This window comes from Orbicella franksi, chromosome 13, assembly GCF_964199315.1.
Source record: "Orbicella franksi chromosome 13, jaOrbFran1.1, whole genome shotgun sequence".
Classification (NCBI taxonomy): domain Eukaryota; kingdom Metazoa; phylum Cnidaria; class Anthozoa; order Scleractinia; family Merulinidae; genus Orbicella; species Orbicella franksi.
The window spans coordinates 13,588,521-13,612,897 of record NC_138157.1 but is presented as its reverse complement, the minus strand read 5'-3'; the positions used below and the strand labels follow the sequence as shown (position 1 = coordinate 13,612,897).

The 24,377-nt window shown below is 37.1% G+C and overlaps 1 protein-coding gene across 2 annotated transcripts in view; it reads right to left on the bottom strand.

Moving 5' to 3' along the window:
• Positions 1-2,678: 2,678 nt before the first annotated feature.
• Positions 2,679-24,377, bottom strand: part of LOC145466732 (histamine H2 receptor-like) — a 115,138-nt gene continuing 93,439 nt past the window's right edge. For both annotated transcript variants that reach the window (XM_081450440.1, XM_081450441.1), the window contains exons 3-4: positions 15,291-15,381; positions 2,679-4,710 (exon numbers count right to left, since the gene is read on the bottom strand). In XM_081450440.1, coding sequence (XP_081306566.1) covers positions 3,606-4,709 — 1,104 coding nt within the window. In that variant the 5' untranslated portion in view covers position 4,710; positions 15,291-15,381 and the 3' untranslated portion in view covers positions 2,679-3,605. The remainder of the gene's footprint in view (positions 4,711-15,290; positions 15,382-24,377) is intronic.

Here is a 24,377-nt window from a genome sequence, read left to right as displayed (position 1 = left end):
CTCATCAGGCATGGTTTAGCTCAGTAACCGACGGAAACCGAGGAAAAGCCAGCTGAACAGCAGACTTTGTCGCGATAGTTTGGCAGCAAGTGTTGACGCGTGCAGCGCGTAAAAAAGGGAAAAATAGACAAAGATTTCTCCTAATGTAAGTAGGTTTCAAGTCAACGGGCAAAAAGAGCTAAATAAACTCAGGTTTAGGCAAAGAAATCGCGGACTGCTGTTTGCCGTTCATTGTCAAGTGCCGTAAGAGTTTCCTTTCTGTTAGAAGCTCAGTAGCTTAGTAGCAGTGTACAGGCAGGCGCAATTAGAAGAAGACCTACCACAAATAGAGAATGAGAAAAAAAATCATAATTGAGGTCTATGGAGAAGAAAAACAAATGTTAGAATTTAAAGTGGCCCCGAATAAGAAGAAGTACCGGTGAACATTTACGTAGCCCGGGCTCCGTGGCAGATGCCGTTTGAAGAGGAAGAGGAAGAGGTTCAGCGAGATATCAAAATTTTCTTTCCATTATTCATCTACAAAGCTGTACATTTATGGAGAGTTTGGCTCACATCACCGCAAGCAAATTGACAACCATCTGCGTTCGGCATTGGGGTAAAGTCAAATTTTATAATTTTCCAATAGTTTCTGAGCAACATTGCAGCACTTGCTTTCCGAGAAAACGTCAAACCGTCCGGCCAGGTTGTATGCAGCCTACTTTAGTTAATTAGTTTCTCGTAAACAGCTTCTCTTATAACTGCGGTTTAGTTACTAATAATATACATGAAAAAATTACTCGATTCTGATTGGTTGAGAACAGTGCAGCTCAAGTGTAACACCAGTGCAAAAAGTGTAACACCGGTGCAAAAGTGTAACACCAGTGCAAATTACACATCGTAAGTCTGGATTATGATTGGCTGAAAGATAATAGGAAATTTTCGAAGCCAATGATATTACGTAAAATGAGGAGGAAAATTTTGTGCGGAAACTTTAAAAAAAGTTTTCTCGAATGAGAAAAAATGGCTTCAAGAAAGGTCTTCCGCCACTTCCTCCGAGCGAATTTTTGCATATTTATATTATTAATAAGTAATCATACGGTTTTTCTCGCTCAGTTTGTAACTAATTCGCACTTGTGAGTTTTTCAAAAAGCTGAAATTACACTCGCCGAAGCGGCTCGTGCAATTGCAGCTTTTTGAAAAACTCACTCCTGCAAATTAATTCCAAATTGAACTCGAAACTGTATACTAAACCTCAGTAAGGAGTAACCGTAGTAAACCTCCCTCGTGAAAACACGGCAAAAGTGGCGCACCACGACGTCTAAAAGAACACAAAAATTAATCAAAGTTCTTTTGAGTACCAACTGTTCGGGACAATAGTACTAAGTAAGATCCTCCCTGAGGAAGTCAGTCCTGAAAACGGAGTCAGTATTCTGTCAGACAGTTATTTGAAGTGTATCACTAAAGCCCAAACCACAATTAACAATCACGTACACACACATTTGTCTGTGTCAAAACTTGTTTCAATCTTCTACCGTCTTTTTGATTCCATCGCTTAACTTTAAAGTAAGGTGACAAACTTCAGAAATGTTGAAGTAATTATAAACATTCTAGTTGTTTCATATCATATTGTGTCTGTTTTCACGTATATTTGCTTTAGTTTTGATATTTTAGTCGGTGATTTTTTTAAAAACAAATATATTTATGTTTTGTTCAGCAGTTGAAAATCGCAGAAATTTTTAAGGTACTAACTTTAATTAACAAAAATATGAGAACTTTGGAAGTGTTTCGTTTCAAAATGTTACCCTAGTCGCCTTAGAAATTTTTACTATAGCTGGTTTTCACATGACGTCACTACAATTTGAACTACAAAACTATTGATCTTCCTGAGATTTTACTTAAATGATGTATAAGAGCGGCTGAAAACTAATATTCATACAAATTTTAGCTCCGAATGGGTTCTTGGTTTTGTGATACACTACGCTTGAATTTCTAAGCTTTTGCGTGACGCGGCATTTACATGACGGCCTAGAGAGCTGTCATGATGTGACCAACACGAACCGTGTTCAGAAATACGATACATGCTTCCAACAGGTGAAACATATACGCATATTCATTACGTGTTCTTGAATTCGTTTGTAAATGTCGACATTTCTACTTTCTACCGAACTCCAAACTCTCAATTTTGGAGATATTGTTAACTTTAAATTCAATAAAGCTATCCTTTGCCGATTAAATTTTTATCAACTTTCGTTCTTTTATCATCAATATTGAAGCCTTCGTTTACGGAATTAACAGAAGAAACTGAGCCCGTGAAAAACTTATATTCAGTCCAAATTGGGTTTAATACCATCAAGCAGTGAACTTAAAATGCACTCCTTACATTCCTGTTGTTTATCTTTTTATAAATCTTGCGAAATAGAGGCGGACATTCATTTGTAACCACGGATATCTTCATTTACGATTTTCCGAAGCGCTTTAATCTAACTCATTTTTCTATTACTCATTCCAGAAAAAAAGGCAATGCAATGTTAGGAGTTAATACTCCAAAACTGGACTGATTATAGATAATCAGTACGTTGTTAACAAAATTGAAGGTCTCTGTTTTTTCGCTCTTTTTTCATTACGAAGGGCGCATTTCTGCAAAGCGGGTAATTTGTTTATTTTTATTTCACCTAATAAATCGATTTCAACTGAATTGGTATTGGCTTTACTAAAGTAAAATCGTGAAAATTTATCAACAGCTTACGAAGGCTGGAGCGTCGAACGAGATTCAAATTTATCACCAGATCTGCGGAAGCCCTTGAATTCCTGTTCTGCGTTCTTTGTGCACGTAAAGCCAGTTAAATTGATTACCACAGCAACTTGCATAAATTTATCCATCAGTTGAAATATTAACTCGTTTTTAATCCATAATTTTAGGAAGCTCTGATACCGAATTCAGCAGAATTCTAAACTCAACGGGTTTAAAAAGATTCTAAGATTGTCGGAGGTCTAGCAATAACGATTTGATTTTTTCAGCAATAACAACGAACATGCAGCAATTATTTTTCACACTAGCTTGAGAAATCTAGTTATTAAGGCTAAATTACTCAAAATAGTAAGGAGCAGGCGTTCGTCGTAACAATTACTAATTAATCAAAATAATTTTCAAAGCAATGTGATGTGGATGCTGAGGGAAACGCAGCCAGTCAGAGTAATTTTCTCTCTGTTAAGAAAAATGGGGCTTAATTAAACATTGTGAACAGTTTATTTTTATTTATCATAATCCTCAACACTGATTTTGAGTACGTTTTTTGGATCTTCGAGTAAACGTTTGGCACGCTTATCTTCTTGATTCCCTGGCTTTTGCTGTATGTTTACAAGCATTTTGATGAATTTTAATGTTCCTGTCAAACTCTACGTAGTTGAGTTTATTATGACGATATAAGATGTTTTGTAGTTTCCGGGATGCAATGACCTATTATTCCCTGTATTTTTGCGCAAGAAAGCTTACCAAATGTGCTGTTTTAAGCAATTTTTCCCGACAGAACTTTCATTTCAGGGGAAAAATTTTTAACTAAGCGGCCCACTCCTCCCTCGTTCTCCATATACGGTCAAACACTTTAACACAGGTATGACTACTATATCTAAACAATGCCGTCTTTGCTGTCGCTAGTTTTGATAATGTTCACTTTTTCTTGTGTCGTAGAACACTGCAACTTCGTTTGATCGTCGTTGCCCCGTCGTGAAATGTAACTGTTGAAATAACTGGAGAGCGAGTCAGAAAAGCTTCGCTTCTTTCGAATGCAAATTTTCAGGAACACGCTTCTAAACTCACGACTTCTCCAGCAATAAATTAATGGATTCACAAAGGACGATGTAAAAGTCAGGATCTTTACCAAAACATTGACAAGGCTTTGCTTCGAACGGAACGATTCAGAGAAACATTGCGGACATGTTTTTTGTAAAAAGTAGTAAAAGCAGGATGGAAACCAACAGGCCACAAAGACGCCAATCACAATCATGATGGTGATATTTGCTCGGCGTTCCTTGTAATCTTTGCGAGAATGTTCGCTGTTGTGTGATACGTTTTTCCTATTACTTGATATTTTCTTGATGTGCGACTGGGCCGTGATGTACATGTAGGTATAGCAGATCACGATCACAAGAAACGGAACTATGACGTTGGATATAATAACCATGATGCTCCACCAGTGGGTCGGGCTGTAGTTGCACTCCTGATAAGGTTCGTTTGATTCCCATGGGACAAAAGGAAGGGAAGAAACCATCAGGGCGTCCATCCAGGCGAACAATAGCGCCAGAGCGACTCGACGACGAGTGACAATGGTAACATGGTTCAGCGGATTTCTGATAGCGATCAGGCGCTCTACACTGATGACAGACAAACTCAGAATAGAAGCGTAACCCGTGAGAAAGTAGGAAGAGCGAAATATGTCGCACACGATCGTCTGCATTGGTTCCTCCCATGTGAACTTTTTAAAGACATAGCTCGGCATGGCGACCAGGCCTGCCAAAGAGTCAGCGATTGCCAGGCTGAAGATTGACATGTAGGTTACATGACGCAAAGCTGGATGGTTATAGATTGCGAAGCATACTATGCTGTTACCAAGGACTGTGCCAAATGAAAGACACGCCAGAGTAACTACTAGAGGAGTTCTTGGTATCTCTGAGTATTCGGTGTCTGGTGAAAGATCAGGCAGTGGACTGTCTGTGCTGTTCGACATCTGCATTCTGATAAAAACAAAAATAGAAGTGGCGATTGAGTGGTTTTAAAATACCAAAATACAGTTAAAACTCAATTCCACGGGCTCGATGAGACCCATGAAGAACTGTGGACTTCGGTTGCCCAAAAGTGCTCGCTTTTCTACTCCAAGAAAAGGTAGTAATTACTGATAAAGATGACATGTTGATCAAGTACGGCAGTTAGTTAATTTGCCTTTCTTCTTTCTTCTATAACTCAAGGCCTTACGCTGTTCGTGTTGCTGATAACTAAAACATAAATAGCAGCTACAATAATCAATAGGGAAGAACTGGATACTTGACAACTTAACACACAATTCGCTGAAGAGGGCACTTGTGAAAAATGTTTTCAAACTAAGTTAATGGGGTTATCTTACCTTATATTTGTCAAAATTTATGGTTGAAAGAAAGGCTAAAAGTGACATCAGTATTATGAAATGAGCATTACAAAAGTGCGAACTTAAGAAATGATTAAAAACAAATCCGTTTCCGCTCGTTGTTTTTGTTATTTATTCTGGGTGTCTTACGACCTTGGACTTTTACTTTTCCATATACGATATATCAATTGGCCGGCTGCAGTTACCCAAAAGATATTTATTTATTTATTCCATCTGATGACATATGATATTCATTCATCCACTCATAAAGATGTTTTCACCAGACTACAATTTAGTTTCAGTGGAGATAAAAAAGCATTTAAAGCTACCCTAGAAGTGAAGTTGGCAGTACGAGTTTCTTGCTCCCTCCTTGATCTGTTCATGTTACAGCTGAACAAAAGTCATCGGGACGTAATGGATTGCGCGGCTCAGAAGTAAGGTGTCCAAAGGCAGACCGCGAAGTTGACTGTCTAACGCTGATACGAGTTAAGCGTAACCACGGCCCGAACCTCACAAGTACGAGACTAAAGCGTTTTGACAAAGAAATTACCGAGATCCATATGAAGTGTTGCTCTGACCTCCTCAGCTCAGCATGCGTGATAACTCGCTTGCATTAATAAGAGGACTATCAATTTCAACTGAACTGATTGAAATACCTTTGAAAATACCTTTGCGACAGTTGATAAGTGTCAACAACTTGTAACTGATCGTGCTTAGTTGTCTTAGTTCAGCTTCGACAACAAGGCACAGAGTCAAGGAGGAGTCAAGTTAACATAGACAACCAATTCGACTTTGATTCATTGTTTGCTGAAATAAAATCTAATGCTCGCTAAACTATCTACGCCGGCTCGAAATAAAAATGTGCAATTAAAGTTATCTTCATGACAACTGAAGGCGGCAATGTTAAAGTGCCACTGAAACGAAATTTTTGTATGTGAGATTTTTGCTTAGTAATAGAGTTTCAACCTTACTTGGAAACACTGCAGACTTTTTTTTCGCATGCGGTAAGCGAAAACTGCTTTTTCAGCCGTTTGAAGTTGGCTGGTTAAGCCCAAAATTGGCGGCCATTTTGGCGCGGCCAAAACAGCCTAGTGACGTCACTGGTTGTATTACTCTCATGCTGCGCTGAAAATTTAGAGTGATTATGGGAGAAGAGATTACTGTTCGAAGCCCCCCAAAAAACATCTTAAGGACATCTCAGAGCTGTAAAGCAGATAATCACAGTAGCCTTAGACATGAAGAGGTCGAGAGTCGATCCTGGGGCTTTCCAGTCTATTTAATTGGATATTTGCAGGATATTTTATGTAAGCAAGCAAACGAGTGGGAGTTCTTAGATCGCAAAATGATCGGGACTCTTGGTGAAATGCCAGCACTCAGTTAAACAATATCTACACTCACAAAGTAAAAAAGACATGAAAACAAGAGAAAGCGGCTTTTGAAAATATTATCCGGACTGCTGCTGCACGAATCGCAGCAACAACGCTTCGAGTTTTCGAGTTGCTTCGCTTCGAGGAAACCGGACGCTTTGTGAGTTTCACGGCGGACGAGATTGTGCCACAGTGACCTTTAGTCCAGTTGTATCTGCTACATCCTGCAAGTTATCACAACAGCAGCAATTTAAGAAACCCTCTTCTTTTATATGAGGGAGCGAATTTAAACTATAAAGGTAAACTAAGCTGCCATGACCCTACAGGTATGTTTTCAGGAAACGAGAGAAAGCGTGACAATGTCGGCGGCGAAAGGTCATATATGCAAATTAGTTCAAATTCTGTTTAATGAACCTTCGAAAGGAGTGTAAACTAGTGACGTTTTAACGAATTGTTTTGAACTTGGATATTATTAAATGAAGATCATAGACATAAGCATGTGCTAAAGAACTCAAAGTAATCCATCGGCCGTGAAATATTGCAATTGGGAGATACGTGTAAAAGAGAAGCGAAATTCCCGCTTTGTTTACACTGATACGTATGCGGCGATAAAGCAAACCCTGCTGCGGATCACAATTTTCAAAGATACATTTTGTCTACCACAAGAACTCTCACTTATTAGTATCATAAAAAGATGCCCTCAGTGTGCAAAGAAGTACTCGACTCAAAGCTTGTGGACCGTTAATAACTTCGTGATTGTGCGGATGGCTGATGCGCTTACGGCTTTTAATGCAGTAAAGTTGCCGAGGATATATTCGAACCTTGTTAATAGACCTTAGATCAACGTGAGAATCCAAATTTCAGAACCAGGCTGAAAACAGACGACGAAATATCGTGTTTAGGCTTCAGGACGTGATATAAAAGTTTCCACACTCGTCTTCGAAATCTCCAATCGAGTACTCAAGATGTTCGAAAAGTATACTGAGCTGTTATAATCTGTAGCATTTATTCTGGTGAATCTACACTCTCTGGCGCCCTCCAACGTTTATGATGTGTATTTCCTGTCAAGGCTGGACAGAAATTACAAGGTAGAAAACTAGTAGGTATCGACAATATGAAGAATAAACTTGAATAACTCAAGTGAAAACAAGAGAGAATCTATAGCGCTTCTTGCGTGAATACAACCAGTGACGTCACAAGGTCCTTAAACTCGGTTCCAGAGCCCGGACACAGTTTTGCTCCAAAAAGTCGATTTCAACATCTAAAAAAAGCACTTTCTGTTGGGATATGGCAGAAATAAAGTTCACCATTACTTTCAGCACGTTTGAAACTATAGATTGGGATAAAAAAAGAGACTACGAAAATTTCGTTTCAGTGGCACTTTAAGGTCAGATTAAGTTTACAGAATGTATTTCCGCAGGAAGGGCTTCAGTGTTCGTAAAATTACCCGCAAATAGCGAAGAGGAGTAGCCTGTGGTTTTCATTACTAAGCTAAGAATAAATAAAGCAGAGCTCCAAACCAAAAAGTTAAAAAAAACAAAACAAAAAAACGAAGTGATGTCCACGAAACTACTACTACTTCTTCTTCTTCTTCTTCTTCTTGGGGATACTTGTACTAAATGTTCGGTTAAAACTTTCCGTCGATTATTTTGGTTGTTTTCATTTTGTTTCATTTCTCCAATTTTGCACGACTTCACAATTTAGGCCAGAGATTTGCTTACTTCTACAATACGAATAGAATCTTTCCAGTTCAGTTCTATACTGGAAAACGTCACTAGACACTACATAATTAGCCGTTGTCGGGATGCAATCTTTATATTTATTTTTCCTCAACGTGTGTTAAAATGTTATGTCAACAGTAGCTCTCATCCGAGGTTACTAAACACCCGGGTTAAACTGTACAGGTATTCTTGAGGCTTGGTCAAAAACCGGAACTTGTCGTTACTCTTATGAAAGAGAATGATCCAATACGATACAGCACAACATTTAAAATAATTAACCAACTGGCCTCAGCTCACAAATGGTAACGAAGTAATCGGCTTTTCTTGCGATTCTCCGATATCTTCCATTAACGCAAACACTAGTATTACTTTATAGCATTGTTAGTCAAAGAACGAGAAATGGAATAAATGTTTTGATTAAATCGTCCAAATTTGCAGCAGGCATCAATTTTTAAGCTACAGCTGGCGACCAGATTGATGGCAATAGGGAGCGAGTTGATAATTGTTGCAGCTTGTTGCGTGCGAAAACAATTTACCACACTATAGTCTTTCTAAAACTAGATATTATTCACTTAAATTGGCAATGTTGCTTTTAATATACACCGATACACAGATTGCGCCATTAAAAGGAGTGAATTCGTTAGACTGAAAAACCCACATTAAACGATTTAAGTGTTAAGGTTGAGTTCTTAAACATGAACATCGTCATTTGAATATAAATGATATCAAGAAGATCCTCCACTGGACGTAAATAAATGGGTGTTAAAAATTAATTTGATTTCAACATTTCTAAAGTACCCAGTTAAGAAACAGCCGGTATTACTGGCGTTTGCTGGGCCGTAATCATTGATCAGTACATAAGTTCCACACAGACGGAGTCCTTTTTGGCTAATATTTCAGGATCGACATTGATCAGGATACAGCAACCCACGCTCATAAACAAACATTACACTTATGATTACTAGTGAACTGACTAATTCTCTTCTACTACTGTTGTCTAAAATGTATTAGACGATAAATCATGTTTTTGAACTAAAACGGTTTAGCAAACAGGCATTGCTTTAAACTGAATCTCACCAAAGTGCACGTCGCCACGACTCAGTCAGCGAAATCTCTCTTGTATTATTCAGTCGGGCACACTGTCAAGTTGTCCTTCACGCAAAGTGTAATTTCTTTTCCGAGTGTTAAGCTGATGAGATGTTTTTAGATCTTTTGGCACGTTCGATCTTATTGCTTGGTCGCAGTCTATGTACAGTAGGAATCTCTCTCAAGATTCTTCTAGTAAAAATCGGAAGCTGACCCTTGTGCGTGGGGAGTTATTAACAAAGCATGCGTCGGTTAAAGTACATAAAAGTTTGATTGACTTGCAGAAGTTATTAGCTGCTTGTTATCGGCTAATGAAATAGCAGAGGAAAAAATGCTTGTGACGTTCTTGCATAAGCTTAATACAAAACTATTGTTTTGTAAATTGACACATTTTCTTCTTTTAGCCTAATCGCTGACTATTTAAATAGTCTGTTATTAATTGCGTGTGTAAAAAAAAAAATAATAATAAAAATAATAATAAAAAAAGCTATTGTGTTTCGGATAATACACAGTAAAAACATTTTCTTACCTTGCACCTAAAACAAATGAATATATCGCTGACCTCTACAGTTTTAAATATGCAGTTTAATCGGATTATAATTAAGGGACTTCTGGAATAGCTTGTTTCCTTAATATAATCGTAGTCTTCTTTGACTGTCTGAGAATGTTCTAGAAAGTTGTGCAGGGCGAGTTTATTTGAAATCATTTAACAAGAATCAGTGTCTAATAAGAATTTATAGGAAAGGTTATTTGGGGCTAAAATACTCGATTTGCTTCTACTAGAGAATTCCTTGAATTTTTATAATCACGGCTTCTCATTTTCCGTCTACGTGCATACACACATACAATTTTTTTTAAAACAATATTCTTCTTTTTCGTGAAGTTCAATGCTCTTTTTTGTTCGTTAAATCCAATGCTCTAATGTATTTGGTAAAGTCCAAGGAATAACAGTGACGGGTTTGAAAACATATTGCCCACCAAATTCTGTCCCCATTTTCATGTACTTTATTTTTATTTCCATAATACAGTTTTGGTTTCAATCGACATATTCAGTTAAACAAATTGTGTCTGGTTTCTTTCTATGGTCTTCTAATTTCAAGATTTATCATCACGATTCCTTCCTTTCTAATCGATACTGTAATTTGAATTGATTGGGAGCGTGGAAGGGGCGGGGGTAGATAGTATTGTCAAATCGGGAACTTAGCCAAGGACCCTCTTAAATTTTTTTTTTAGATATTTCTTTTTTCACGAGAAACTCAAAAACGCTTTAGCACGGAAGTATTGGTTTATATGTCTTCGAGGTGTAAGTATCGGCTCAGCTAAAAGGCAAGTCAACAACCAGTGCTTGGCGCGTGGAATTTTGAAATCTTAGTAATTGAAGGTTATCTTATTTGTCAATGGCCTTATCTGTATCTTGAACGTAAGGTTCGTATCTGTGAACGTGGGTACGGAATGTGCTTCCGTTGGAGGTAAAACGTAGCTCAGACTACCTGACCTTATCAGCTGACCTTATTACCATGTTGTATATTTGATGGTATCTTGAAATTTCTTGGTAACGAGTTAATTTCTGCTTACATTCTTATGCTCTTAGATGCAGGTCCTTCTAGCTTGCACCAGTAAATCAAACAATGATAATATTATAGTTCCACGAGGTTAAACCTGCTCGCCAGGACAGATTTAATCTTTTTTTGCATACTGATTCATGATCTCGCCGAATATAATTCGCCGTTCGCCTTTTTTTCACCCGGCACTTGCAAAAATAAAAACAGACGTAAACGAGTCAAAGTGACCTAATAAAAGCTGATTCACTGCGCATCGTAAAAGAGCACACGACTTGGTTTGAGGTGCAGACTGTAAATATACATGAAAAGAGAAAACTTGGCTAAATTAATCAACCCCTAAAACACAAAGACTCTAAAACAAGCCCTCTTAGGTTACGAAAAACTCTGTATTGCCCTCACTATTCGGACTATTCAAGAGCTTATCTTCACGGTAGAAAAATTTAAAGGTAGTGATCCAGAAGACGTCTGTGTTCTCAGTGGTTGTTACAATAAAATAACGTTATGTGTACTTTTTGAGTCCACTGAACCACCTGTGAAACGCAGGGTCAGACTCACAATACAGTGTTTACGCCAAGTTAGCTCCATAAGAATTTTGCAAGATGTGCATTAGGTTCTCCGGCAACAACGAAAACCACTACTAGAGGACAAAACCGGGAAGATATTAAATCAGTCACTATTTCGGGTCACATCCATACTCCAGCACTGTGGCAATGAAATCTTCCAGCCACGGAGGCTGTAGTTGCATGTCTACTTAAAAACAATCAACTGCTCATACGGCAGACAGGAGAATGTCCGAGTAGTAATTTTCGAGGCTAAGCTATAACTACTTCGATGCCTCACACCTCTTAATACTCAGATATAGTAAAATATACGAGCTGTTTACCTGGTGAATGTGAAGGTAAAGCTAAGTTTCAAGTTCGACTGGAAAGGAATAGAATGGCTAGATAATCTGATAACATGTCACTGAGGAAAACCAGTAAGGCTTGCTTGACTGAGAAGCTTTCTCAAAAGCGATGTAATACCTGCATTGGTCAGAGCAAGAAAGAGGGGGATGATTCTTGGCCTAACAGGTCTATAAACCGCACTGGTCAATACGCCGATGATTTTGATTGGCTGTTTCTTGACATTATAAACTACCGTGGTACAAATATATGCTTAGAAGCTACAAAACGCATGATTTTGATATCCACGTAAATATCACCATGACTAGACATGATCATGGCTAATACAACAAGAGGTTAAATCATCTTTTAGTCTCAGACAAAGCAACAATGTATTAACTGGTAGTTAGCCACAAATCCGACCACAAGCTAGTCAAAATTTATTAACAATTAAATGGTTAACCACGTTTTTAAAACAATAATTAAAAAAATTAATGCTTACTCGGCGACGATTAGCAACCAAATATAAAATCCAGAGAAATATTACTTCCAGCTACACTGGTTTTTTGTTTCGCCAAAATAGAACTGTATTAGAAAATTCATATTTCAACATAAAGAGTTTAGCTTTTCCTTCAATTGGCATTATGCATTTTTCCGGCTTTAGCTTCTCTATCAGAAGTTCTTTGAAAAACTTGTAGCTGTGTTCCATGATTGTGAAAAGATCAGGGATATAAGCGAGGCATAAAGACACGTTATGTGTGCAAGGAACGTTCCCGAGAGAAGATCTAGATTGCGAGGCAGGTAGTCAAATGATAACAAAATATTAAGAAATAATGATAAGTACTAAACTGCGTTGACTAGTCACTAAAAACGATATAGTTTGCTATCATGAAAACGAGATGATAAAAGCAAAGTGCTAAGGTCTATAACAGAAAGTATTAAGACGATTTGTTAAAATGTTATTGTAAGAAAATTTTCTTTGCGTAAAATATCGAACTCAAAAATATTCAAAAACAAACTCGCTGCTACTTACCAAGTCGTATGCCCTACCCACAATGCTAGCAAAGAGTCACAGAAACCTACGTTTATACGCTGTAGCTCGACGAGTTAGAAATGCATTGTCACGCGAAGAAAACAGCGGGAAAACTGCCCCAGCCTCCACGGGTCTCCTTGAGCTACTGTTTTTATCTCATCCCAAGAAGCACCTGTCTTAGGCGGCGCCGACTTGAGACAGGCGGCCGTCATATTTTTGGAAAATTTATGCACACCTCGGTCCTCGATAAATTTTAATAATTCTTTACATCAATTTCAGCCTCGTCCAGTTGTTGTTTAAGATTCATAACGACATCCGGTACAAGGAGACCGACAAATGGCCGAACTTTATCCATGCCTTTTGGTCATCAGTTTCTCGTCCAGTGGAGCGCTGAGTTTCTGCCATTTTTTCCCCGATTGTTCGTCGAAACCTTCCTCAGGGCATCTATATCATAATTATCATAATCATTCCGATGCCAAAGTAACATTGGCGTGCCACGTATAATTTCTTTAGTTTTCAATTTAAGCAGCAGTAAAACTGAGAACTTTATCAGTTGGAACCTTGGAGACATGTTTTTCTATTGTTGACATTTTCATTTAGTTTCATTTCATTTTCGCCTGAGGCAGGAATAAGAACGAGTGAAATATGACAACAAGAATTATTGTTGGCCGCGCGTCAGCAGCTCTGTTAAATCTGTAGGTCTTGAGTATAACCCACGTCAAAGGTGCTTTGGATCACCTCACCCTTTTCTTTTCTTCAGTTTTAAATTAACACTTGATTGTATATTGTTAAGAGTCCAAAGAACTCTTTAACTGAAGGGCACTGTGCGGGTCCGCACTCATCATAAGTGGTTTTATTATTATACATCTGTGCATGCACAAAGGAGACGACAGACGTAACAAAACCGACATTCATAAATAATCAAAGAGTAAAACAAGTTTATTAGTTATATGGATTCGCAAACAAAAAAGAAGTGTCCTTGTTGCGGCCCTGACGGTGTAAGATGGATCCATTTATCTTTTCCACCGTCAGATTCAAGTTCTGTGTAAATACCGGGCCTTTTTCACTCGGCTTTTAGGTTTTAGCAAGAAATGCCGTTTTACTCCTTTTTTCGCTTTTCCTTCATCATTTGGAAGGCTGCAGACAAGTTTTTCGACTGTTGCCATTTAATGTTTTCATTTCAGTTTCGCCTAAGGCAATAATATGAACCTGTAAAATATCATATTGGAAACCATTTTTAATGTTAGACTCCAACTTCGTCTTGTAAGCTATGGCTGCCTGCAAGGCGTGTATATTTGGGTTGCTGTAGAAAGACTCTTAAAAAGGCAGAACAAACCAAAAGCATTGAGTGATGGATATTTTCACGAAACTATTAATTTTGATTTTGACTAGCCAAGCGTTTTTGATGTGTTTGTCGCACAGGACATATGTCTTGAAATGATTGTTGTAAACACGATGTTAGTGGGAGAATGGTGTTCGAACAGACCGTTGTTTTAATAAATAACTAGAGATGTCATTAATACTAGCAAAGCTTGAATATTTCGATTTTTAAAAGAGTCCTAAAAGGGGGAATAAACCAAAAACATCGAGTAAGGGATATTTCAACTTAAATATTGACTCTGAGTTTGACGAGGAAAGTAATTTTGACGTGTTTGTTGCTTAGGGCGTATGTCCGGAAATGAATGTTGAAAACACGATGTGTTTTCTGAGAGGAGGATTTTGGAAGAGACTGTTTTTAAGGAAAGATTAAAGGACTCATTAATACTAGTGGAGCTTGTTGGCGATATTAAAATTTAAACTTTTTGACACTCCCCCGAAATTGAGCAGAATGTCCAAGATCGTTGAATAATCTGTGATTACACCTGTGGTCTAGTCCCACTAGGATGTCATCTGAAATCGAAAATGAAAAGGTCTCGATGTTTTGCCGATTGGCAAATGAATTTCAAGCTGCAAGCTTTGAGTGATTTTCCTAATGACGTACATAACTTATGGCTCATCACGTTCATGAAAAAAAAAGGCCAAACTTGGTCGGGAAACGAGAAAAATTATTTTGGAAATATTACGATATTTTAGGATGTGTTATGTGCAGCTGTATGGAAAAAGCTTCAGAGTTCTCTTTTCTCACCAAAAGAGACAAATTCTGACAAGAGGGTTTTCTGATGTGATGGTTATCTCAGCTCTTTACATACTTCCAAGTTATTGGTTTAAAACAAGAGTTTAAAATATTTACATGCAAACTGAGACTTTTAACTACCTTTAACTCCGTTTTCATCATCGGACGTGGTGTAAAAAGCTATGAAAACACTCGCCTGTCGTCTCGTGTTCTCGTTCTCCCGAATTTCGACACGTGTTTCTAAAACTCGATAGAAACACGGTACATGTTTTCTATATAATTACTAATAGTAAACACTGTAGCTAGTCGCTCAAGAATCGGAGCAGATCGCCAAAGGGGCAATCATTTCTTGTACTTGTGTTTCCCACAAAAACCATTAGAAACTTTCTATTAAAATGTGTTTTTGGCTTGTAAACAAAGTATCATCTTACCTCGTGGTATAGTCAAGTTGGTATATTTGAAGTTCAGTCAGCTCGCAGTAGCCTTCAACACAGCGTTAATTGAGTGTAACCCCACCGCAGCCTGTTGATAAAACCAGTCGAGTAGTGAATTATCACTATTTAGCAATTTAAATCATGATCAGATATGTAAATACAACGTCTATTATCATGGTGATTTAAAATTGATACTACACGCGGAGTATGAGAAAGAAGTACCGCGGAAAATTCAATAATGTTTTATTGTAGGAAGACACCCTTTTTTATATTTGTATCAATTGACAAACTAAACTGATCTAGATAATGACAAGATTATGCGGAACTGAAAAAGAGAGTAATTCATGACTTCGCGTAGATATCAATTTCCCTGCTGGCATTTTAAGATCGATGTCCCACACAATTAAGTGCTCTGTGTGTCTTCTAAAAGACATGTGTTGTTTTGCTTTTGATGTAAAAATTCTAATGAAGGTTTTTAATCGAGTTTTGGAATAATTATAATTATTTGCAGAAGATTTTCCCGAAGGACAACAAATTTCAAGTCATTCAAAACTTTCCTAGCGTTTTTTTTTTTTTTTGCGGTGAAAAAGTGACGCCATCGATAGCCTGACTTACGAAATACATCGTATCTTTTGCTGTGTGCTGAAACGATATCAAATAACCCGCAGCGCGCAAAGTCCATTACATACGTTGTATTAAATGGTTAGATAATGCAATGCCGAATTATGCCACTGAAATCTTTAAGACCATGCAAAGAGTCCAAAGTCGCTTAGGCCAGTGATATTTTGAATCCTTTTGAAAGAAGAGGCTCCAAGTAGCCTATACTCATGCGCAAGAGAATACAAGTCGTATAAAATAGATACGCAATGCGTACTTAGTAAGACAAGCAATTTGAAAACGTTTGCCATCTGACAACTAGAAATGATATGGGAGAAATGCTAATTTGAAAAAAGTGCATCATAGATCTGAGATATGGAAAATTAAGACGCAGGAGAGAAGATAAATGCTGTAACGCAATATGCCATCTTTATTACAAGGATATCGCCAGGCGAATAACAAAGCAAGCCGAGCCGAAAAATTATAAATAGAGAATTAACAAACGATCAGAATTGTGAATTGGATGAAGTATCTTTTTTCATAGCAATTCTGAACTAAATCCCTTTAGGCATTTTTTGTTCAAGTGTTAGACTTGTTTATGTTGGTTGTTAGGAATATGTTCCAGTACTGGGCCATTGTAAGAAATATCAGCTTTGCCTTATTTCTATTATATTTGTAATTTGATTTTAAAGTACACTTGAAACTTGATAAAATAACGGTACTTCTCAATAGGCACCTGGCGTTTTTTGTAAGTTGTATCATGCAATGCCATATTTGCGAGAATTAAAATATTACTATATAGATATCCTTACACATGTTGCTAAAAATGTAATAGGTTTCAATAATTGATACAAAATACAGGGTGTACTAGACTAACCAAGAAGCAGAAAAAGAAAGAAAGAAAGAAAAAAAAACTTAACACACACAAATGTTTTATTACCTGACATTGCTCGTCACATTCTTTTTGACTCGAGCAATTTCAGTTTTTAATGGACACAATTAACCTTGTACCAGAATAACTTTAAGTATATTACAGTCCTTTTTGCATTTTCTGAAAGCTAAAGATATGAACCGTTGTCTGAAATAACACCAAAAACACTTTCTCATGGGACCTCGAGCAAGTAAATTTCAAAGTTCAGAGGAATTGTCAGTTAAAACACAGGTACAATTTCATCATCAGTTTCATTTCACCAGTACTTTCAAGTGTTTCATATATTACTTCAAAATTTATTTTCTACATTTGATGTTGTTAGAAATGATTTCTTTTGAGAAGATATTTAAAAGAGTCGCACAGAAGTTTCCAATAATCTCGGTAAAATGTTTTAGTCCACTTGTTACTCGAACTTTTGGTGCATTCCTTCCTAACACCTAAGCTAGTATATAACTATAACTGAACTGAACGACTTTAATCTGCATTTGATAATGGCGACAAGATAATGTTGAAACGTCAAGTTATAGCATTTATTTTCCTTTCAAAATGATTTCTTTGTAACCAAGTATCTTTTGGGATTCGAGGGACAAAAGAAACTTGAAAATTTTGTCCTGAAATCCTCCGAGACATGCTAGAATATTGATATATATCGAACGTGGCCTATTACCTGCCCGTTTTGTTGAACACGTTTATTTACACGAACAGGAAGCATTTTTTGACCAAAAGATTAAGACTACAGAGCACGTCCTTAGTAAATGATTCTTCGTAATATGTCCTTGAATCTTCAAAACCCTAATAAATTTGATACTTGTCATATTGTAAGATGGCGATCGACATAAACAATGGCTCACCTCTCCAGAAACACTTTCTTGCTGTTCATGCATGCTCACATGCCAGTTCAGAATCTTAACAACGAACTAAAGTACTGATAGGTACTTTCACAACGCATCAAACTGGGGAAAAACCACAACGTTTGCAAAAAGAAAACGGCGCCTTCTTGAAGAATCCAATACGGCGGACGGAGCTTCAAAGACCGTGATAAATATATGCAGGCATAAATTTGCATGCACAAATGTGACACCAAAACGGAGAAACGGAGCCCAATCCTTAACTCATGCGCCATACTGCGCATGAGTAATAACACAATTTCAAATCGGTATTATCAAATATCACTTCACACCCATGTTCATGTTTGCCCGTAACACGAGGTAAATATTCCCTCATAAACGACTTTAATCGATCTAGCTGATTCAGAGATTACCTCAAAAGTTTATCCCTGAAGCGTTCAAGCATTCGAGTTCATTTATTAATCCATTTAAACCCCACGCAGTTTTTCTTAAAACTCTTTTACTTTTTTGGATAAACTTAGACAGATGAGCCTTATTGAAATGTTTACTTTTTCACTCGCTGCACCACAGAAATGGCCGCCGTTTTGTTTTTTAAAACTAAGGTACAATTGCTTTAAAACATGCCATACTGATTTGACAAATAATCAGCCATATTTATAAATTCTATTTTTTATATGATTGTATTCCAGGATTTTATATTACGGTAGAGTGCTTTTTGCTGTCAATATAATGCATCCTTTTAAAAAGATAAGATTAATCTTGGCAAGCCTTCTTCATTGCCTGTTTTTTTTCTTCGTTGAATTTAAGGGCTGAAAATTTTGGAGTTTGTTTCCCAAGCGTTTTAATTATCCTTGTACTTAAAAATTCGTGTTGATAAATAACCTAACATGATGCTGCATGCAAATTACGATGCCGCAAATTATCTAAACTCGCAGTAACCAGTTTACAAACCGCATAACCGCTATAAGATTTTTATAAAGACAGTATTAGAGCTTTAATTTGCTCATGGGAGAGAAACTTTTCTTTTCCCAAAAAGCTCCTAAATTTAATGATGAAATAAAAATCAATAAATAAATGAAAAAAGTATGGGTTATTTATGATATTTTATTTATTTATTTGGGATATTGTTTTTTTGCCATTCGAAATAAAAGTAATCCGCAGTTGACATGAACAAAACCGACGGACGGATTTCAAAAAGATCGATTTTATTTCACTAACAATGGACAGATCGAAACTTACTAAAACTGAGGAATAACTGTTGGGAAATTAAACTTAAAAGGCATGTGTGTAACAGTTTGTACCATCACAGCTAAACTGACCAATCAGTTTCAACGGAGCTTACTCATAAGATCGAACTATCAAGAGAAAATGGAGCTACTCAAGTAGTCCTGCTTTTATAAAATCGTTTTAATAAAAGAAAACAAGCAATTTCAAGGAGAAATTTCGCATACTCCAGCTGATGAAATAATCAAAATTAAAATGAGCATATACTTGGGAAAAAATACACCTGTTCCCTTTCCATTTTTTTCTTGGTAATGCAGATCTGCAGACTTAAACCTCGGTCACTCCTCTTTTTCGTTTTATAATAATGGATATTTTTCACACCCAGGCTAGATATTCCTATTTTCCTGCCAACTTTAGACTGAACATATTTTCTCTGTACATTCCTAGATTACAGAGAGTATAGCACATATATTCCAGGTCAATATAACGAATGTAACCAGAAATAAAATCGTCTGTCTAGTGCTAGTTTTTATCGGTGTGTTAGCTAGTTTTGTTAGAAAGAGGAAAGAATTCAACCAACTTTTCAATTGTAAGATATGGTTCATTTAAAATCATTATGTGATTTTATCACTTTTTATTTTCCGCCAAAATGCAAAAGAAAAAAAAAAAAGAAATGATCATGGCAAAATCTCAGCCCCGGGTGCATTTTAACCATATTCTTAAGATTTCGCCAATTTCAGCCTCAATTTTCTTTTAAGGAAACATTCTTACGAAAAAGTGTATCAGGTTACAGGTAGCCTAAATAACGCTTAGGTTAGCCTGATAATGTTAAGCTCTCGATAACAGTAATGATGACACGATATGAAATGGAATGAAGCCTGGGGATTTCTGTACGTCTGCATTCTGTGTTTGTCGCACCCGGCTGAAATATTACTTTCAGAAGAAACCAAAGCGATTCTTTAAATACGTAATTGAGCTTTCACTGATGGTTTTTTCAGCTTCTTTTATAGATCGCGATAAATATTTTTAAGCCGTCAGTATATTAAGTCATGGCTGGCGTCTGAGACAGTAAAACAAGACTTTGTCGGCCTCCCAGCGACGAAATGCATTTCATCAGTCTGGATGGCTTGCAGATTTAGGGAAGAATAGACTAAAATAAGCGTAAAAAATTAAGACAATAGTACCAAAAGGTGCATTTACCTGCATGATGAAAATTTCCTTTTTGTGGATAACGAAGGATAGTATTTACACTGCCACTGCGTAACCTGATAACACCCCTTACAACATTCAAGACAAACCGAACTTCCAACCTCGTAGGCGGAAGAGAACTTTCGCTCGTGCCGAATGAGATAGGTATGTAAATTTGTTGTACTCTGCGCAGAGAGAATTATCCTTCAATTATCATGTTGACACAAGATTCAATTGCACGCCAAGTACAGTCAGTTGATATGAACCCATATGAACACAATAATTTGCAGTTGTTCCGTCCATTTCAAGACAATAATTTTGATGTAAGGTGACAACCAAGGACGAATGCATCATGATAAGAAGTACAGTAATGGATTTCGCAAAGGTTATCACTTTATTATTATAAAGCATTTTCGCCGTTGCTTAATGGTTTTTTTATATATATATCAGTATATAATTTCTTTGGAAGGCCAGCTGCAGAAAAGGGTGATTTTTTTCGTGGTACAATGTTTGAACCTAAGGATTAAAAAAGTTTGGTAAGTTAAATCAGTTAAAAGTATACACATTTTAAGTTTGAAATTCGTGTTTCTGTTATAATTAATTACTAGTGCGTTTAATTTTGTGCTTTATTTTTAATACATGTAAAACACGTCAACATCTTAGGCTATCACGGTCTCAAACAAAGATAAAAAAGAATTTCTTTCAACGGGAGAGTAATCGAGCAGGATATGTGACCTTGCGAGAATTTGCTTGCGTCATTGGGAGAACTTCACTTTCAAATAAAGAATTGCGTGTCGCGCAGTAGATGTTTCATTCAACAAAATTTTTTTTGCCTTTATCAAAACATCCGGGTTCATTAGTTTTCATTGTCAACTTGTTTTGTTTTTCAAACTCGCGGCAAAAGGTAGTAAATTCATTAGTTCGCATTTTCAGCTCTAGAATTACTCTTAAAATGTAATTCTTATAATGATCAAAATCCTCGCAACCGGACATTACTTAGAGACGGAGATGAAAGTTTGCATGCATGTATGTGCATGCTAAAGCAATTCAGTTAACCTTACTAAATACATTTCTTGCTCGTAAATATTCAGTAGTTATAAGTAGTAAATTAATTCATATCTATTGTTATTGGTGACGCGTTGAGAAAAACAAAAGTTAGCCCCCAGTTATATAGTCTTGGGTACCCGAGACAACTCCACCCCCAAGGTAACTTTAGCGAGCGTTTACATGTGAAAACGTTGTCCCTGTAGACCAAGTCAAAGTTGACCCTGCATGATTATTCATGACCCATATTGAATAATCAAATGTGCAAATATTCCTCTTTCTTTGAGTTTCCCTCGGTCATTCGATCACAGTGGGTTTTGCTGGGTTAACTTTCACTTCTTTGATATGAATTTCTGCTTTAGAATCCAAAATCTAGGCATTACGTGACACTCGCCACGCAGAGAGTTGTCCCGTTTAGGCGCGTCAAAGCGTTTATATGAAGAAAAGTTGTCCCAACCAAGGTTACCCAACCTGCTGAGGCGAGACAACTCGCCCACATGAGCACAAAAAGCAAAACTGACAGTTAATTTTCTCGCGTTTCCTTCGGTTAATTTGTTCTAAATTTGGCTCAGTTGTAACAACATAAATTCCTATAAAATACTCTATTTTTGTTAAAATCTGTCAGAGCTAATCTAATATATTTAGAAGAATGACAAATTACAGAATATTGGAAAAACCGTGTGAATAACCTTGACTTTTTACCAATTCACAATGACAGAAAATATCATTTTCATGATGTGGCAAAGTATGAAAAAATTTCACCAAGAAAAGTATAAATGTTAAGGCGTTTAGGCCGAAATGAGGAGTATATCTGCCTGCCATTAGATGAGATGCTGCCATGGTACCGGCCTTAATCCAGAAATTGAGAACCAAAAAATAATCTCTACAGGGAAAGCTTTAAGAGAAAAGTTTCCTTTTCTAACCCGCGCTCTATAGGGAGGGTGTTCGTAAATACTCTACGGAGCCACCTTAAGGTTTCTGCCGAGCGGAGAACGTACACAGATAATTGTCGTGAGCTGTATTTTAAAACTTCTCTACTGGGGAGGTCGAGTTCCTTGAAAGAAAAAGGCTTTGAAATCACCGCTTGATTTGTGTCACCGCAAGTTTATAATTTCCAAAAATGAAATGAGTCAAAGTGGAAGCCGACAAACATTACAAAGCCCGTTTTTTCTCGAGAGATGTTTATCTTGGTTTTGTTTTAACTTTACCGAAGTGAAATTTGTAATCGTGTAAACACAGTAGCAAACCTCGGTAAACGGTGGCAAAATCAAAAGTAAGCTAAGCCAACCTAGGTTTGTCGACAGTTGAACGCCTCATCAGGCATGGCTTAGCTCAGTAACCGACGGTAACCGAGGAAAAGCCAACTGGACAGCAGACTTTGTCGCGATAGCTTGGCAGCAAGTGTTGACGCGTGCAGCGCGCAAAAAAGGGAAAAATAGACAAAGATTTCTCCTAATGTAAGTAGGTTTCAAGTCAACGGGCAAAAAGAGCTAAATAAACTCAGGTTTAGGCAAAGAAATCGCGGACTGCTGTTTGCCGTTCATTGTCAAGTGCCGTAAGCGTTTCCTTTCTGTTAGAAGCTCAGTAGCTTAGTAGCAGTGTACAGGCAGGCGCAATTAGAAGAAGACCTACCACAAATAGAGAGAGAGAGAGAAAAAAATCATAATTGAGGTCTACGGAGAAGAAAAGCAAATGTTAGAATTTAAAGCGGCCCCGAATAAGAAGAAGTACCGGTGAACATTTACGTAGCCCGGGCTCCGTGGCAGATGCCGTTTGAAGAGGAAGAGGAAGAGGTTCAGCGAGATATCAAAATTTTCTTTCCACTATTCATCTACAAAGCTGTACATTTATGGAGAGTTTGGCTCACATCACCGCAAGCAAATTGACAACGATCTGCGTTCGGCATTGGGGTAAAGTCAAATTTTATAATTTTCCAATAGTTTCTGAGCAACATTGCAGCACTTGCTTTCGGAGAAAACCTCAAACCGTCCGGCCAGGTTGTATGCAGCCTACTTTAGTTAATTAGTTTCCTGTTAACAGGTTCTCTAATAACTGCGGTTTAGTTACTAATAATATACACGAAAAAATGACTCGATTCTGATTGATTGAGAACAGTGCAGCTCAAGTGTAACACCAGTGCAAAAAGTGTAACACCGGTGCAAAAGTGTAACACCAGTGCAAATTACACATCGTAAGTCTGGATTATGATTGGCTGAAAGACAATAGGAAATTTTCAAAGCCAATGATATTACGTAAAATGGGGAGGAAAATTTTGTGCGGAAACTTTAAAAAAAGTTTTCTCGAATGAGAAAAAATGGCTTCAAGAAAGGTCTTCCGCCACTTCTTCCGAGCGAATTTTTGCATGTTTATGTTATTAATAAGTAATCATACGGTTTTTCTCGCTCAGTTTGTAATTAATTCGCACTTGTGAGTTTTTCAAAAAGCTCACTCCTGCAAATTAATTCCAAATTGAACTCGAAACCGTATACTAAACCTCAGTACGGAGTAACCGTAGTAAACCTCTCTCGTGAAAACACGGCAAAAGTGGCGTACCACGACGTCTAAAAGAACATAAAAATTAATCAAAGTTCTTTTGAGTAGCAACTGTTCGGGACAATAGTACTAAGTAAGATCCTCCCTGAGGAAGTCAGTCCTGAAAACGGAGTCAGTATTCTGTCAGACAGTTATTTGAAGTGTATCACTAAAGCCCAAACCATGCCACAACTAACAATCACGTACACATATATTTGTCTGTGTCAAAACTTGTTTCAATCTTCTACCGTCTTTTTGATTCCATCGCTTAACTTTAAAGTAAGGTGACAAACTTCAGAAATGTTGATGTAATTATAAACATTCTTGTTGTTTCATATCATATTCTGTCTGTTTTCACGTATATTTGCTTTAGTTTTGATATTTTAGTCGGTGATTTTTTTAAGAAAAATATATTTATGTTTTGTTCAGCAGTTGAAAATCGCAGAAACTTTTAAGGTACTAATTTTAATTAACAAAAATATGAGCACTTTGGAAGTGTTTCGTTTCAAAATGTTACCCTAGTCGCCTTAGAAATTTTTACTATAGCTGGTTTTCACATGACGTCACTAAAATTCGAACTACAAAACTATTGATCTTCCTGAGATTTTACTTAAATGATGTATAAGAGCGGCTGAAAACTAATATTCATACAAATTTTAGCTCCGAATGGGTTCTTGGTTTTGTGATACACTACGCTTGAATTTCTAAGCTTTTGCGTGA